Consider the following 16,689-nt stretch of genomic DNA (forward strand, 5'->3'; position numbering starts at 1 on the left):
GAATTAAGAAATTTGAAAAATATTGCAACAAAATCGCACATCTTGCTACTAAATATGTGACAAAATCTAGTCAACGCATTCATTAGTTACAACAAATATTTAAGATTGGAACTAATTACACTTTAATATTTGTTATTGCTACGTAAACGTAATAAGTGAGGATTTAGCGTAATGAAATCGGTAGCTTTCTTTCGTGAAGCTTAATACCACGGCGATCACAAGGTTTGCATGTGTACAAATATTAAAAAAATGTTAAGGATACACTGTGTTCACATTTATTATAGTCTAAACATTGTTTTTATAAAACATAAATCGCTAAAAGCGATAATCTACTTTTTAAATACAGTACTATATCATAATTACTTTGTTTTGGGATAGCAGGTATATTCCAATCAAGTTTGCTAACCACAATTTCGTTTTAATAAATCTGGTACTAAAAAATTCACATAGAGCTCATAATAACTCTACATCCTAAGAATGTTATAATGAACGATGATATAAATGACTTTCCAGTGATAATATTATACATTTATAAGAAAAGTCAAATTAAATGAATACAAAATTACCTATTCGTTTGGCAAACGTGTGTTTTATCGATCCAATACACGTGTACCTTTTTTCCTCAAACGGCTGGCAATGTCTCGTAAAGAATGCTATTTACAATGCAACAGCCCATACTTGTGTATTTTATTTCTAAATTTAGAGGTCACAAAATTCTCGTACTGTGACAGTAACGGAGACACAACCTCTAAATTTAGATTGTTTACACAATTCTTAATTCACTTTTGTAATTCACACACATTAGAAATTTCTACCTAAAGGATTTAAATTTGCATCGAACTATTCAATTTTAATTTTCATTATTTATAAGATCTGTTAATCGCCTATATGCAAATGCGACCGTTAAAACTGCGCCATGATTGTTAAGCGATCAGCTCGAGACTACAAATATGTGTCGATTAAACACTGAGTATAATGTCTTCACCGAAATTTTAACGCAGTGTTCTATATAAAATATGTCCCCGTACTCTCGCATTTATCTTTTGTAAATATAGAAAATTATACCATTATTTTTCTCCCAATTATTAAAACGAAAAATTCACTAAATACAATCAGTGGGAATTATCTTTTTGTAAAATAATCAATTTGCCATAGGGTTAAAAGACATAGTCTGGTCCTGCCATGTCTATTGCCCATCTAAATTTATCCCTTTGAGTTTTGTTGTAAATTTTTTCAATAGGGACGTTATTCTTCTTGCACCTAAAAGAACAGAAATTCAATATTGTTTATCTGTAAAAAGTATACGATATGTAAAACAAAATAGAATACATAATTACCATGCAACGCTAATCCTAGGATCAAGATAATTCAGCTTGGAAGTGCCTAATGCAATTTCTTTATTTTCTTCTTTATCTGTTGCTTGAACTTCCAACTTGGTTAATTGATCCTTTAGTCTATCAAGCGTTTTCTTCTTCTTCTCATACACACTGCAATTGGAGGTACACAATAGAATATTTATTATCCTTAAACCCTAAATTACTATCAATTTTAATTAACATACACTTTTTCTTTAACAGATCCATTCTTCGCATCACGTTTAGCATCCTTTACGGCTAGTTCTGCATCAGCTATAGCTTCTTTTTTAGCTTCTATTTTTGCTTTAAGATTTTCCATAGACTTTGCGTGAGTTTTAGGCACTGAACGTTGATGGTTACATAGTATTGCAACTGCTCGATTTGCCCTATTATACGACAAAATCTTTTCTGCTTCTGTATCATCTGGATTTGTTAATTTATCTAATTGTTGTTGTAGCGTCCAAGACGCGTTGTATGTTCTGAATACTTTAGCAGTAAGACCTTCCATCAATTCGTTTAAATGTTTATTCATAACAGTTGTATTAAGACGATCGAACAGATCATCGCTAGGAGACTTATTCTCCATAAAAAGTTGTAAATTTTTAAATACTCGTTTCTCTACTGGCACTTCATTGTAATACCTTATGGAATCCTTACCTACAAATATATTGACATGAAAAACATGTGCATAAATATATACTTCTATTTAATTTAATAAAACAATTAATATACCTAGGAAATCAAATACAACTACATATTCTTTCCCATCTTTTTGTTCGTGTAAAGAAATATGTTCTACTCGTAAAGAACAACAGCCCACAGTATCTGCCTGGTCCTCATCCTTTTCATTACCAGCTCTGAGCGCTAATTTATCTATGAAGTACAATGCAACAGCTCTTTGTCTAATACGCATTTCTTTACTTTTCCAGTCTTCCCTATATTCAGCACGAATTTTATCTATCGATTGTGCTAATTTCCTAGCAGTCTCATATTTCTGCCAATCTTTTTCTCCCTTAAGCTTACTTGATGGATTGAGCATAACATATTTCACTTGTCCTTGAATATTTTCTGTCCAAGAAGCAAGCCATGTAACATTAGGATCGTGTCGAATTTCTTTCCATTTGTGACCAACTGGTGGTTTTGGTATGTTTGAGTCTTTGGAGCAATTTATCAGAATATCTTCAGGCACAACTCTTCTTTTCAGTTTACCCATTTTAGGATGTTCACCGCGACCTCTGAATAAACCGGGAGGTTCAATTTTGAAATTTCCTATTTTTTCTTTATGTCCATCGATAGTACAAAAACCATACTCTTTTTGAATCTCTTCGTTCATTTCTTTTACTTTTTGTTTTTCTTCTTTTGTCATTGCCTTTCTTTCTTCAGACTTTTGAAGAAAATATGCATGCATTTCTTTAAAATTGCACTTACTTAAGTCAACTATTTTAGATCTTTCCGATTCTGTCATCACTTCTCGCCAATCATGGAAAAAGTTAGTGTTGAATGCAGGCTTTGTAGTATAATCATGATCCAACATGCGTGCATAGAATGTTGCAACTTCCTCTGCATCCTCGCTTAATTTCATCTCTTTTCCATTATAATAAAACTTTACATCAGGAGGTAGTGGTTCATATGCAGGTGCAAATACCGGTCCCTTATGTTCCAGAAATGTCCATTTTGTTCCATCATTCTTTTTCTCCTCCTCCCACCTAAAATAATTTCGTAGTTATTTTCACATTAGTTCACTTCATTTATTGTTTATCACCTAAATGTTAAGCTAATAAAAATTTTAGCTTAAAATATTATATAAATTCTAACCTCAAATGACATAAAGTTTTAAGCACCTTAGATTTAGAACTAAATTTGTGACTAAGATTGATAATTACGCGTCTAGATAAAATTAATTGAAATTTTATAATAATTTTAATCATATCGAAGATCAACTAGTATTTAAATACTTCATTTTTTATTGCACTGGACATCAAAATCTGGTATCCTCGTGTTCTGAAGGTTAGATCAGGTTAAACGATATAACCTTAACAACGCGAAAGCCCATTTTACGCGGGATTTTTAAATGACGAGGAAATTTTACCATTTCCAAACTTCTTGTTCTTCTTCCTGCTTTTTCTTTCTTGGACTTGGGTTTTCTCCTTTTGATGCTCTAGCACCAGCTTTTTTCTTTGGTTTCTACAAAAACGTTAATTAAACGAATTTTTTAGAATCGAAAATTATTAAAAAATTATTTTATCATCAATACATAGATAAATGCGTTACTTGTTCAATTTCTTCATCTCCATCATCATCAAATTTCCGTTTCTTTTTCTTTGTTTTTGTATCAGTTTTCTTCGATTTTTTGCGCGCTGAAAGTGGAACATTATCATCTTCTTCTTCCTCTGAATCCAGTAATCTTTTAGTTCGTCTATTGGGAGCCGTCGACCTTGCGCTCTGAACAATTTTTATTTTATATTAAGTAGATATTCTGCAATATAATAATATCGAAACTTAAACATAAATTTTATTTACCAAGGGTGTATCTTCTTCTGAATCGTCTTCGGTTTTAATAGTTGTATTATGAAGATCTGAAAGTCTTGTGTCATTTCCATCAGTTGAATCCATACTAGCGTCCTCTTCGTTAGCAGGTTCTTCTTCGTTCTCGTCTTCTTTAATATACAATGGTTGTTCTCCACCGCTGTCATCATCATCTTCTGGTTCAATTTGTGAAATAGGTTCCTGGAAGTTATACATGATTTTAGTGATATTGAATGTAGTCGTAACAGGTTACTTGAGAATATAAAATAAAAGTGTGTACCTCTTTCGCTTCAGTCTTGAAATAAAGTTCATTGTAATGAAATTCTGTATTTTGTAGGTGATTAGGTTTTTCATCTACTTGCTCCTCTTTTACTTTAATTTCATCCTTTTCTTTAGGCTTCTTATCCTTTTCTTCCTTATGTTTTGCTTAAAAGTCAAATAAAATGAAAGATTTTAAACTAAGTTACGATTACAATTTCGTTAACAGGTGATGTCACTATTTAACTTACATTTCTCTTTGTCATGACGATGGCGATCCTTATCTTTGTCATGACGATGTTTTTCTTTGTTCGATGCATTATGCTTATCCTTGTCTTTTTCAGAAGAGCGCTGCTTTTCTTTGTCATTTGTATGAGACGTAGAATGCCTTTCTGACGAATGTTTTTTTTCCTTTTCCTTGTCTTTTTCCTTATCTTTGGATATACTTTTGTCTTTATCCTTATCCCGAGAACTTGAACTCAAGCTGTGTTTATGTTTATCCTTATCCCTATCTTTGTTCTTGTCTTTGTCTTTTTCTTTATTAGAATTCTCTTTATCCTTGGAACTACTATGATGCCTGCGATAATATATTGTTTTGTTTGTATAAATGAAACAACAAAAAGTAACATCTTGAACTATAATACAAAATTATTTTTTGTACCTGTCCTTATCCTTGGAACTGGAACTAGATTTGTGATGGTGTTCCCTGTCCTTGCTCTTGTCTTTCTCTTTCTCTTTGCTTGAGGAACTACTACTTTTATGTTCCTTATCCTTACTCGAGGATGAGCTACTCTTTTTATCTTTATCCTTGTCTTTGTCTTTGTTACTGCTGTCATGTTTATCCTTTTCTTTAAAAGAATTGGAACTATGTTTGTGTTTGTCTCTGTCCTTATCTCGGTGTTCACTTTTATGATTTCTATCTTTCTCCTTGCTCCTTTCCTTATCCTTATGTTCGGATTTATGAGATCGCTCTTTATCTTTGTCCTTATGCTCAGATTTATGTTCTCTTTTCTTATCGAATCCATTAGACATACCATTTGTGTGAGCATCTGAAAATATTACAACATACATATAATTGTTTCATTTGCATTTAAAAATATCCATTTGAAAAATACGCTATTCTGCATATTATTAAAACAAAATATTTGCTTATAACATGTTTCTTAAAATCTGAAACAAATGATATTTGCATTGTTTTATTTATTTTTTATGTTATTAAAACTGAAAATATTTGTTCAAATGTTCAATGTGGATTAATTTTTAAATACTATTATCTATTTCTGTTTTTTACGATTTTTCTGGAACATACTATTTCTGATAAACATTAGTTGATAACAAAATTCTCGTAGAATTGCAGAAAAAAAGAGAAAGAAGCGAACGATTTAAAAATTGAAAAATCTCGATGTATAGAGCGGAAAAAAGTGGCGATTCAAAAAAAGAAACGATAATAAAATTTGAATTGCAGAAAGTAGTAAGTAGTTCGAACGCTTGGCCAGAGTCGAAACACGTGTCAGACCGGTCGGGTCGTTGGCAGCCCCAACTCTGGCTCGTCGCGTCGAACTTAACATTTGCTGTAGCAAAGTTCCAATCTCATCTATGTCAGAGTACGTATGTTTAACTCCACGAATAAAACCGCTTACCGTTGTGATTCCCAGTCGTATTGCTGTTCTCCTTCGCCTTTCTTTCCTAAAAACAATCAAATTTCCATAAAAATCCTATCATAATAAGAGCGACGCATCATATCTAAGCGTTCACTCTTCTATCGGACTTAACGTCTGGCCGATTGAAGCGAGCCAGGTAGGACTTAGTCGCCAGACGCCATTTTGGGACTTAGAAAATTTCGCGTCCGTGGCTATGCCGTGCGTCCAAGAGGAAAGCGATAATACGGGGCGAAATATCGAAAAACTATGCACGTGGGAAAACGCAACGTAACGAATAAATAAGAAATAGTCACTTACTAAGTCGGAATTCGACTGCGTTGTTTGCTGCTCGAGCTCCATTTCTCGGTACGAACGCGACTGATAGACTCTGGCAACGCGAGGTCTAACAGAAGCGAGGGAAGTAAAGAAGGACTGGGGACACGCACACCAGAGTTGCTCGCTACTCGACTATACACTCCGCGCGAGACTGCAGGCCGAGCCTACGCTTAGACTGTATAGGAAGCTCCCAGTCTAAGTATCGAAAATATCTAACTGCGCATGCGTTTCTTTGCTCCGCCTCTTCGATCCCCGGTAAAACTCTTTGCCCCGCAATCCGTAACTGTTTATTCCAGTTTATTCGGTCATGTTCCGTTTCAACAATGTTGGTTATAAACGTAACTGATACGATTTCCGAATAACGCATAAGAACAAATATTTTACTAAAATAGAGATTCAGAGTGGTTTCTCCATTGATAAAAAGTCACATTAATTTTGAAGGACTTCCAGGCTTTATTCATGCGTCAGAAGCTTCGACTTAGGGCATCGTACGCTCGTAACATAAAATCGAAGAGAATCGAGAGGAATCGAAGCTCATCGCGTGTGCATGGGCAAGGACAAATCATTTCGCACAAGTTTCACGAATTAAATATTAACTTCGCGATGGCGCAATAAAGTCTCTCGGTGGTTATTGCCATGAAGTTCTTGGTATCATTTTTTTATTCTATGAAAAAAGAGTGAAGTAATACATTAGTACAACGGCGGTGTACATTAATAGCGGTTTTTATTTACTTTTTTTTTCTTATAAAAACTAAAATAAACAATACATCTTGACTTTCTAATACATGTCAAAATTTCATGTTTTCTTTTTCTTTTCTTAATTCATAGATGTACCTAACACAAGTTTTAGGTAGATACATTTCTTGTCTTAGATAAATACACTTAAAATTATTAAACAAATAAAAATGTGTGTTAAATACTTTATACAATCATCTTATGTTATTATACAAGCGACAGTACTGAATTGTCAAATTTCAACTTTATGTAAACAGCGATCAGACTCTATAAACAATTTATATAAGTCATATTTTATACAGACAGTTATACAGATGAAAATTTATAATAGATTCGATTATTATGCGTGATGTATTATTGAAACTCATTAAAAAAAGATTATATAAAATATCACCGACTGTATACTATAGTTTTACATATGTGTAATTCTATAGTAACAGACTAGTTTGTACAATATAAAGTCATTGATCATAATTTTTTTTTAAACTCGTAATTTCTAAACTATTCCTAATTTTTAATTCCTAACGAGCTCCTAATTCTTATAATTTTACATATTCTGGCTTTCCTTCGCTATTCCTCACCATTTTAAGCTTTTGAAAGACGAATACAGCATACAATGCTACAAAGGAACAAAATAATTAACATCACGATAATAGTTGTTAAAGTTTTCACATAAATCAAGAAGAATTATTCTTTATACTAACAAGTAACTTCCCATTCCGCTCCAGACAGAGTACCGACTTTACGATGATTTGGTATATTTTGCATATACTGTATAACATGCTGATAATCTTGCCCAGGTTGGCCAAGAAGCGGTACCCCATGATATGGTGGATAAGTTTCTAAAGCTTGCATTTTACTAAGTAATAATTTGCCTTCGTCTTTCATACGTTCATAATAGTTCTCAAATCTATAATTAAAGGATATAAATCTTTATTGTGCACATCTCTAAATATATTATTTAATTAAAACTTTCTTTACCTTTCGAATGTCACTAATTCTAAACCATATTTTGAAGCTAATTTACAAAACGTAGGTAAATGAACAAGAAATTCTGGGCAATTCACGACACCTTCTAGGTGAAAACTGTATTTAGCTCCAAAAAGAGGTGGTTTCACTTTGTCGCATAGAAATTCTATGCTATAAATATCATTTCCAATCTTGTTACTATTGCATTTTTGCCACCTAGAACTGATTAGGAGAAACAATATTTAAACCGATTTTAGTCAAATTTAAGATGAAGGCTATAAAGTGAAGATATCGTTCGTGAGATATTAAAAAATAAACATACACTAGATCATATGCATCTGGAATAGTCCCAATAAAGTAACCTCCTGTTCTAAGACATTCGCTAGCATTTTTTATCATACATTCTGCTTGTGGTAATGTTTCAAAGCTATAATGGAATGCAAATTGGCAGCTGACCAAATCGAGTTGCACACTGGCATCCTTATATTTTTCTCTTAATTGGCCCTGAAACTCTTCTTTATAATCAACTTCCATTTACAAAGTGTATAATAAAAGTATATACAATCATTCTCAATATTAACAAATTATTAATTTGACTTTATATTTAAATACATTAAATATATATTAGTAGTCATGGGCTCAGTCAAACAAACTTATCTTGAGCGCTTTCTTTTAAAAAAAAACACTTGCTAATTAATTCATGCAATGCACTGAAAAGTCAAATTTCTTAAAGATGTATAAGATATCGGGAACAAATACCTTGGTACAATCTGCTACTATAAATTCAGCAGTGAAAATAGGATCAAATCCACAGTCATTGGAACTTTTATTCACTAATTCATTATATCGATTTTGGCATTGATCAACAGATATTTTAGCCAAATCAGTGCAAATAACGTGCGTTACATTTCCTTTCTTCCATTTAAGTAGATCTCCTCCCTTCCCACAACACATATCTAATACCTTTAAAGAAGATCCATGCACTTTATCCTGTTTAATCTTATCAATATATTCAGCTGTAAATTAAGTTTCTATTGTTATAAGTTGCAGAGAATAAATCATTTTTTATACATACGTATACACAATGAGTCACAAAACTATTCATACTTTCTTAATTACTGATTTTCAATGATATCATTCACATTGAAACTTCAATTCAATAGACTTTAGACTTAATTTTAAAATCAAATGAGCTGTCTGAAATCCACAATTAAGGGGATATAAATACTTCTGTAGTTCATTGTATATGAATAAAAATCTTACATATAAGCATGCTCTTAATCCAATTATTAAAATTTCTCATATATAAGATGCGACTTTGATTTCTGCACGATAGTCCCTTGTCTTCTATCATGTTATAATGTTCTGCAATTAATTGTGTATTGTCAGTATTTGCTTCCGATTTACATGGTTCTTCCTTTTCTCTACTGCTGCCAGAAGATAGATCTGAAGGAGTATTGTTAAGCTGCAATTTATAAATTATATATTCAATTAAAAAAAGATTATTTGATAGACGAAATATATACTCAAAGAATATTATGTTTTGCTACCTTAGATGATTCTGGGTCTGGAGACCCAGCTATTCTTCTTTTTTCAGGTTGTATACAGCTGTTGTCATTTGTATCAGGTTCACGTTCCTTCTTTAAGCTGGACGTTTGTGAACTTGTCTCAGGTGATTTCTTTACAATACTACTTTGCTCTGATGATGATGCGTCTTGTTTTTCTTTGGCCTCCTTTGTTGCATCAAGACAAGGTGCAGACATTTCGATGTAGGAGACAATTTTATGATAATATGAAATCAACTTTGCGTATTATCTTAATGAATGCTTGCGTACGCTAGCGGATGTTGCACTATAAACACACTTATACAAATCATCACAATAATCCAAGTTCAAATAAAAACAAACCTCTTGCAAGAAATCACGCACGCTATACTATAGAGTCGGTGGTGCTTACAGTTCTTCGACATTGCTTTATTTCCAATGTAACGAACCGGTATTACCAATGCTGACAACGTGATTTATATTTCACGAAAATACCCTACAATTTATAAAAGTAAGCTAAATACTTTCTTCGCTAACATAAATTAATTCGTGAAATTTACATGTGAAATTTACTAATGACAATTATGTAAACAATATGAACGATTTCATTTTTTTTTTCCATAAGAGCTATTGTAATTTTGAATTAAGAAATAAAGGAACACGTTCGATACAAATTATCTGACGTAAAAATAAATGTATCTACATAATGGAATATATTCTGCGCGTATGTAGTCCGTTAGGTTTTTATGAAAAGCATTGGAGGCGTCAATAATAAAATTTATTAACTGCTTATAAAAGATTGATTCAAATTGGAATGAAAGTTCATTATGTTTATTTACAACAGTGCTGCCAAGTATTTGAGTTTAAGAATATCTTGCGATAGCTTTAAAGTCGGCAGCAACTTTATCCGAACCTGTACCTGTAACACTTAAAGAAATGAATCGAGTATTTCATCGTTGCGAGAATATTTTGCATTGTTTGACAAAGAATTTACATGTTATATTAATATAGCTTTAATCTGTGAAGTTGGTAAGTGGACATTGAATTTCTTTAACGCACACGACGCGGTCTCATCTATTATCTGATCTAGATTTGTTATGTGTATGTATTAACGGCATCCTTATCTAACAGCTTATCTAAAATTCAATAAGAAACCAAGATAAACAATAGTATTTTACTTTGCTGTCAGTAAAAATTATGGTTTCTCATTTTTTTCCAGGTATTTAAAACATCATTTTTATAAAATTTATTTAAACTATTAAACATTTAAACAAAATTATTTATTCATAGAGTGAACTTTGCATGTATCGCAAGACCATGGATACATTTCCTACGCAAAGGTATGAAACAAAGATCGAATCCTTTGACACATGCATGATCGATGCTACGAACCAACAGAGAGAAATACCTCAAACAGTGAGTGGACAGGTTCCTCCTCAGACTGTCGAAATAGAGAATCAAGAAAATCATGAAACACCTACTTTACATCAACAACAAGAGTCGCAGCAACATCAACAAGAACAACCTAATCAAATGACTCAGATTCAATCCAATACTCAGCAAAGCATGACTCTTACTCCAATTCGATTACCAGCCATTCTCGATGGAGAGTTTTTTACAGTAATTAGAGTGGAAGATACTAATGTTACAGTTCGATGTTTACAGTGTCAAAAGCACTTAAATGGAAATTTGAAATCAACAGGAAACTTTTTAAGTCACATTAAAGTAAGATATCATAGCTTTAGGCTCTTTAAATTTTAATTTGATTATTTCATGTTTATTAATTTAAGTGTTCTATAGAGGGTACATCCTTTCATGGTTGATAAAATTAAATGTAAATCTAATCAAAGGAAACCTGCAATGGTATATATTGACTTATCAGCTGACAAATGTCCAGAACTAGTCAGAACAAAACGAGGATATAGAAAATGTTATAAAACGGTAAGTAAATTATTTGTAAATTTATTTTCATAAAATATGAATTGAAGTTTTGTTAAAGTACAAGGGTTTATTTATCTAGGAGGAATGTCAAGCAGGAAACGAAGAAACATATGATCAGCCTAATGAATGGACGGAACCTCCGTTAATTCGTAGACGCAAATCAGAGGAAACTGAATCTACTGATCTTTTAAAAATATCACATAACAATTCATTTGTAATGGAAGATGAATTTGATGCGATTGGACGAAATGTAGCAGCAAAACTTAGAAATATGAGACTAGACCAAAGGATTATAGCTGAAAAATTATTAAATGACATTCTGTTTGAAGCGCAATTGGGAAACCTTCATAGAGATTCTAATATACATGTATGAGAAATGAATTTTCCTGTCCAAAAAGCACGCGTGTGTAAATGAACGATGTGAATATAATTGAATGGGTGTATAAGAAAGCATATATTTTTTATCAAGTCAGATTTATTTACATTTCTTTATGAATGTTATCTTATTACACCACTGTAATAACAGTAATTTCAAAGTGGTTTTTTTCTGCTAAGATAAACAGCCAGATATAATAATGTGATGTAATTGTGGATATATTTTCTAGTTAATTTCACTAATGCCGTGATAGTAAATGATTTCTAATGAATCATTATTCAAATATTACTATGAAATAAGTATTTGAATTCAATGTATACAGTCTTCAGCAATGAAAACACAGATTGAGATATATATATACATATATATATTTTAATACTTATAAGTATTCATATAGGAATCTAGATGTATTTCTGTATATAAATGCATAGTACTGTAAATATTACTGTACAAGTATAAAATTCGCAGATAAGAAAAAATGCTGCCGAATATAGTAACTATTTGTAAAAGTTTTTTAGACGGATCATTTTTCTATAAATATTACATAAATATAGCTACCTGTAATTTATAGTAATGTATGATAAATACATTTTTAACATATTACCTAACAATGAATAATCAGTCCTCATTGTATCTAACATTACGTAAAAACATTCTATTGTAAATTGTAATTGTATCAACTACTCTATTGCCTTGTTACTAAGTAACAATTTTCTAATATGTCTACTTTGTAGATGAACAAAGTTCGCATAAATACGAAAAAAGATAATGTTAATGCAATATTTGGAAATAGATTAAAGCATTTATAAAATCACATTTCAATGAATCGTTTACCATGAAATAGTCTTAATTGTTTGTCAACTGGTATATACCCTACGCTTCTTTGGCTTAAGTAAAGCACAATAAATTGTAGTTGATAGAATACAAAGTGTCATACTTCCAAAAATTACATAAAATACATAACTATACCAAAATCCATCCCAATCTGCATACATATACCATGCTAATGTTAGAAATGTATTTTGTAGTATTACAAAAAGATAGTATGGTAACATCCACTTGTCTGCATACTTAAATTTGATTCTATACTCGATCAAACTAACTATATAGACTAATCCCAACCATAAATTAACAAAAAAAGTAATGATATCATAATATTTTGCATAGTAAAAAAGGTATGTCAACATGATACCATAATGTATGCCAAGCACAATACATAAATAAAGTGGATAAAATTCATAGAATACAGCAATAGCAAGTATACGTGCTAAAATGAAAAAGAACCACCACAGAAAGCATAGAAATTTGCCAACAGGATCATCTTCTTCTAAACCTTTCTTTGTATATCGGCGTTGTGGAACTTTTAAAGTTTGCGCATTGTCTAGGTTTTTATTTGATTCTGCAATAGACACTGGTCTGGTAAGTACTTTCTCAGATTCAGGATTTGTGCAAATAGAATCTGGTCTTGGTGGAGCTGGCACGTCTGGGACAAGTAATGGTGCAACTATGGTTATTCCACGTAAAGGAGTTGGAGGTGGTACAATGTGCACATTTTTTGGTGGTAATGGAGGTGTTACAGACACTTGACGATCTAAAGAGATATGCTTATCAAATTGTTCCTTATTCTCATTTTCTATTTTCATAGATTCTTTGTGCTCTTCAGGTTCTTCTACAGCATCTATTGTTTGCACAGTATCTTCCTCCTTTATATCTGATAACTTTAATGGAGCTCTTTCTTCAAGATCACAAAGTTCCTGATTATAAAAGTTAAATATGTATTTTATACGAGTAGAATATTTTGACATGACAAGCATAGAATGTTTCATAATAAAATACCTGAGCACAATATTTTTTTAACCACATTGCCCATGGTAATTTTCTACCATTAATACGTTGGCTTTCAAATCTTTGAAAAGAAGTAGTTTGAATAGCCAGTATCACAATGGACATAACAATAGAAAGCACTTTTATAACCACTATAACAAGATAAGGTCAATCATTAAAATTGGCATATTTATAAAGTAATTTCAATTACACTGTGGATAATGTAACCAAAGTACCAGATTGATGACTTTGATGAAGTGATGATTCACGAAAGAGTAAGTGCGTTTGGAAAATTGCTTGAGGAGCTGCTTGAAACCAAGCTTGTAAGAAAAAGTACAGTTCTATAGCTGCAGGAGCAGCTGCTATGTTTAAAGTCTTTGTTCTCTCATTCCCAGATAAAATAATAGCATCCACAGATAGCACTATGAGACCTGCATACCTAGAAAAGCATTGTTAATTAAAGAAGCGAAAACTATTAATATTTTTATTGATATTGAAAATAAAATGGTAATACCTATAGAGAGAAAAAAAAACAAAGCCAACCAATTGACAAAATTGAAGGCAAAACCAAACAAGTACACCCTTGGTCAGTTTATCATCATCTGTCATCCACCAATCTGGCCTCGAAACAGTTAGCATAAAGTATGTAATTGCCGGTGCATACATAAAACTAATAGTACAACATCCCCATAAAGGATTATTTTCTTTGAAATGTTGTACAGCAACTACTAGGTCAGCGGAGAAATGAACTATGTATGTAACACAAGCAATCAATGTTGGGATTAAGAAGACCAAATAAATTTGTTCAGTTGATTTTAAAGGAACTTGTAGAAAACGAGTGGACTTTTTTTGACAGATTGAGTCTGATTTGCCTGCCATGTTTTGAGATCACATGAATTTTCTACACCATTTTATATCTTGTTAGTTTACATGTATTTTTCCAATACAGATGTTTATTTAAGTTTCTTGAAATAGTCATATATTTGGCTGAAATCAAAATCGTAAAATGCTACAACATGTCGAGTAAGAGATATGGTCATAAAATGATTTTTTATGTAACGAAAAAAAAAAACAACTAAATGCTCTTTTAAAAGTTTATATACATTACCCAAATATCGTTGAAAATTAATTGCCCTCTTAATCACAAAAAAAAGATGCTTTGGCCATGAATTCCATTGCATAGATATATTACTAGTTGAAGATGTTACTTTTCAAAGTCATACGAAAATTTATTATCTTACGAACAATAAATAAAATTCAGGTATGCCAATACTATTCTTGAAAAAAAATGGTACAGAATAAAAATTACTGTAATCACGTTCGGATGACACGCGGAATTTGAAACTAAATACCAAGATCAGATGTAGCAAGTGCGTATAGATTGAAATGATTAGTCAGCGTGTGAAATGGAGTAGATAATTCGATAAGATTCCATTTTACTAAAACGTGATAAAGCGTCTTCAGATATGGACGCTGTCTGAGCGAATTGCTTCAGAAAGGACAATCATTAAACGTGGATGGTGGGGAGGGGGGAAGGAAATCCTTTCTTTATGTTGGGAGAAACGACGATTACACATGCGTACTGTAAATACTACGGTATAGTTGCATACAGTTGCATAATAATTATTCGATGATGCGGTTCGTTCACTAAAATTTTTGTTTTCGATCAAATAAAAGGGTACAAATTTCAAATAACTTCCAATTTTTGTATAAATATAATTTATTACAAAATGGAACTATAAATTAAACGATGGTACTAACTTGTTGTTATGTTAATTTATTTAAAATGAAAATACAATTTACATTATGTTGATAATTATATTTGTCATCACTCCTTAGCCTCATTTTCAATTTCATTGTTTTTCTCAACAGGGTTCAAGGTATTCAAAATTATATTGTATTGTTCCATAAGGTCTACTGTGCCTGTTTCATTATTCTTATCATCATAATCAGGACCAACTGACCATAATGTTTCTAGATCATACAATTCTCTGGTTGACTTTGAAAAAATATGTAATGCAATGTTCCCTAAAAAATAAAGAGAATGGATATTAATATCCAATTACTTTATATATTAACATATCATGAAACTTAAACACAAAGTATATGTACCTAAATCTAAAGCTATCCAATCTTTACAATTTGACCCTTCAATCTTTGGTATTACGTCTGTTTTGTGTTTTTTCAATTTATATACTTTACGAACAAAAGCAGCAAGGGCACTCATATGTTTGTTTGATTTGCCTGTTACTACAACCATGTAATCAATATAGGACAATTTAGGATCAACAGAAACTACAAAGATGTCTTGAGCATTATCCCTTTTCAATAGCGATACAAGGTCTTCAATATCATATACGCCTTTCACGCCACCTGATAAGTAATTTCATTATTACAATTTATTAAAGATATCTAATTTTTCATTGGTTTCAAATATCACGGGGACTTTAATATTAAATATATAATTGTAACAAATATAATAAATGACAGTATAGAATTGTTTCATTTAAACTTACGTTCTAAATTTAATCCCATATAAGGATCACGTTCTTCTACATCATTAATTAAATCTTCTAAATTAATTGTTTCTTGCTTTTCACTGGTATCGAGAATAACTTCTGCATCTTTGTCATCAAAGATCTTATAATTAGGCTTTACCGAACCAAATAGGTTATGTGAATCATTTTGTATGTTTTCTTTGGAATTCTTTACATTATTAGTTGAAAATTGTTTAACTTGGTTTATCCAAGGATACGTTACTACATTATTAATGCGAGGTATGGAATATTCATATAACAATCTTCTTGTTCGGAATAGACTTGATAACAAACGCATCTTGAACGAACGTAACAAACAAGGTTATGTTTATATTAAGTCATTCAAAATTTCACAGCCAGTTTCTTTATACCTTCACGTGCATGTGTATTATTATTGATAAATTAAGTAAACATAACACACAAAAGCTAAGTTATATATATTTGTAAAATTATTGCTTCCTTGTCGAAACATTAAATGTAAATATAATTTTAATTTCATATAAGTATGGTAGGGAAACAAGAGTACTGTATATATTTTGAATAATCACTTTATTTAATCGTGCAAGACACGTACATTAATAAAATGTGACTCTCTATGTAGAAACAATGTACAGAAGTGTTAAATTGTTGATGTGATGACAATCAGAT

At 31.5% G+C, this 16,689-nt stretch overlaps 5 protein-coding genes across 10 annotated transcripts; 1 reads left to right on the forward strand and 4 right to left on the reverse strand.

Annotated features, from left to right (window-relative positions):
- Positions 1 to 259: 259 nt before the first annotated feature.
- Positions 260 to 6,272, reverse strand: LOC128878685 (DNA topoisomerase 1). Of its 2 annotated transcripts, XM_054127094.1 has the most exons (12): positions 6,098 to 6,272; positions 5,780 to 5,825; positions 4,801 to 5,188; positions 4,391 to 4,716; positions 4,162 to 4,307; positions 3,876 to 4,082; positions 3,627 to 3,797; positions 3,445 to 3,539; positions 2,088 to 3,061; positions 1,562 to 2,012; positions 1,338 to 1,487; positions 260 to 1,260 (listed from the first exon to the last, which is right to left on the reverse strand). In XM_054127094.1, the coding sequence occupies exons 1-12, from the start codon at positions 6,137 to 6,139 to the stop codon at positions 1,158 to 1,160; spliced, it is 3,099 nt and encodes a 1,032-aa protein (XP_053983069.1). In that variant the 5' UTR covers positions 6,140 to 6,272; the 3' UTR covers positions 260 to 1,157. The 2 variants fall into 2 exon arrangements, with proteins under 2 accessions (XP_053983069.1, XP_053983070.1); XM_054127095.1 differs by lacking the exons at positions 3,445 to 3,539; positions 3,627 to 3,797; positions 3,876 to 4,082; ... (3 more) ...; positions 5,780 to 5,825; positions 6,098 to 6,272 and adding an exon at positions 3,171 to 3,396.
- On the reverse strand, positions 6,093 to 9,809 carry LOC128878691 (mRNA cap guanine-N7 methyltransferase). The gene is made up of 7 exons (XM_054127108.1): positions 9,370 to 9,809; positions 9,083 to 9,284; positions 8,579 to 8,835; positions 8,142 to 8,323; positions 7,832 to 8,041; positions 7,555 to 7,760; positions 6,093 to 7,469 (listed from the first exon to the last, which is right to left on the reverse strand). The coding sequence occupies exons 1-7, from the start codon at positions 9,580 to 9,582 to the stop codon at positions 7,390 to 7,392; spliced, it is 1,350 nt and encodes a 449-aa protein (XP_053983083.1). The 5' UTR covers positions 9,583 to 9,809; the 3' UTR covers positions 6,093 to 7,389.
- A 106-nt stretch (positions 9,810 to 9,915) lies between these two features.
- On the forward strand, positions 9,916 to 12,283 carry LOC128878694 (uncharacterized). 5 transcript variants are annotated; one of them, XM_054127113.1, is made up of 5 exons: positions 9,917 to 10,392; positions 10,495 to 10,582; positions 10,654 to 11,088; positions 11,164 to 11,304; positions 11,384 to 12,283. In XM_054127113.1, exons 3-5 carry the CDS (start codon positions 10,666 to 10,668, stop codon positions 11,675 to 11,677), a joined length of 858 nt encoding a protein of 285 aa, XP_053983088.1. In that variant the 5' UTR covers positions 9,917 to 10,392; positions 10,495 to 10,582; positions 10,654 to 10,665; the 3' UTR covers positions 11,678 to 12,283. The 5 variants fall into 5 exon arrangements, with proteins under 5 accessions (XP_053983091.1, XP_053983090.1, XP_053983088.1 ...); XM_054127116.1 differs by lacking the exon at positions 10,495 to 10,582 and having other exon boundaries at positions 9,916 to 10,392; XM_054127115.1 differs by lacking the exon at positions 10,495 to 10,582 and having other exon boundaries at positions 9,916 to 10,388.
- A 137-nt stretch (positions 12,284 to 12,420) lies between these two features.
- On the reverse strand, positions 12,421 to 15,112 carry LOC128878689 (uncharacterized). The gene is made up of 6 exons (XM_054127100.1): positions 14,857 to 15,112; positions 14,613 to 14,781; positions 14,019 to 14,491; positions 13,741 to 13,943; positions 13,517 to 13,656; positions 12,421 to 13,434 (listed from the first exon to the last, which is right to left on the reverse strand). Exons 3-6 carry the CDS (start codon positions 14,381 to 14,383, stop codon positions 12,538 to 12,540), a joined length of 1,605 nt encoding a protein of 534 aa, XP_053983075.1. The 5' UTR covers positions 14,384 to 14,491; positions 14,613 to 14,781; positions 14,857 to 15,112; the 3' UTR covers positions 12,421 to 12,537.
- A 149-nt stretch (positions 15,113 to 15,261) lies between these two features.
- LOC128878697 (mitochondrial assembly of ribosomal large subunit protein 1) lies at positions 15,262 to 16,402 on the reverse strand. The gene is made up of 3 exons (XM_054127118.1): positions 16,021 to 16,402; positions 15,617 to 15,877; positions 15,262 to 15,532 (listed from the first exon to the last, which is right to left on the reverse strand). Exons 1-3 carry the CDS (start codon positions 16,337 to 16,339, stop codon positions 15,333 to 15,335), a joined length of 780 nt encoding a protein of 259 aa, XP_053983093.1. The 5' UTR covers positions 16,340 to 16,402; the 3' UTR covers positions 15,262 to 15,332.
- Positions 16,403 to 16,689: the final 287 nt, after the last annotated feature.

Source organism: Hylaeus volcanicus, chromosome 6 (genome assembly GCF_026283585.1).
Source record: "Hylaeus volcanicus isolate JK05 chromosome 6, UHH_iyHylVolc1.0_haploid, whole genome shotgun sequence".
Classification (NCBI taxonomy): domain Eukaryota; kingdom Metazoa; phylum Arthropoda; class Insecta; order Hymenoptera; family Colletidae; genus Hylaeus; species Hylaeus volcanicus.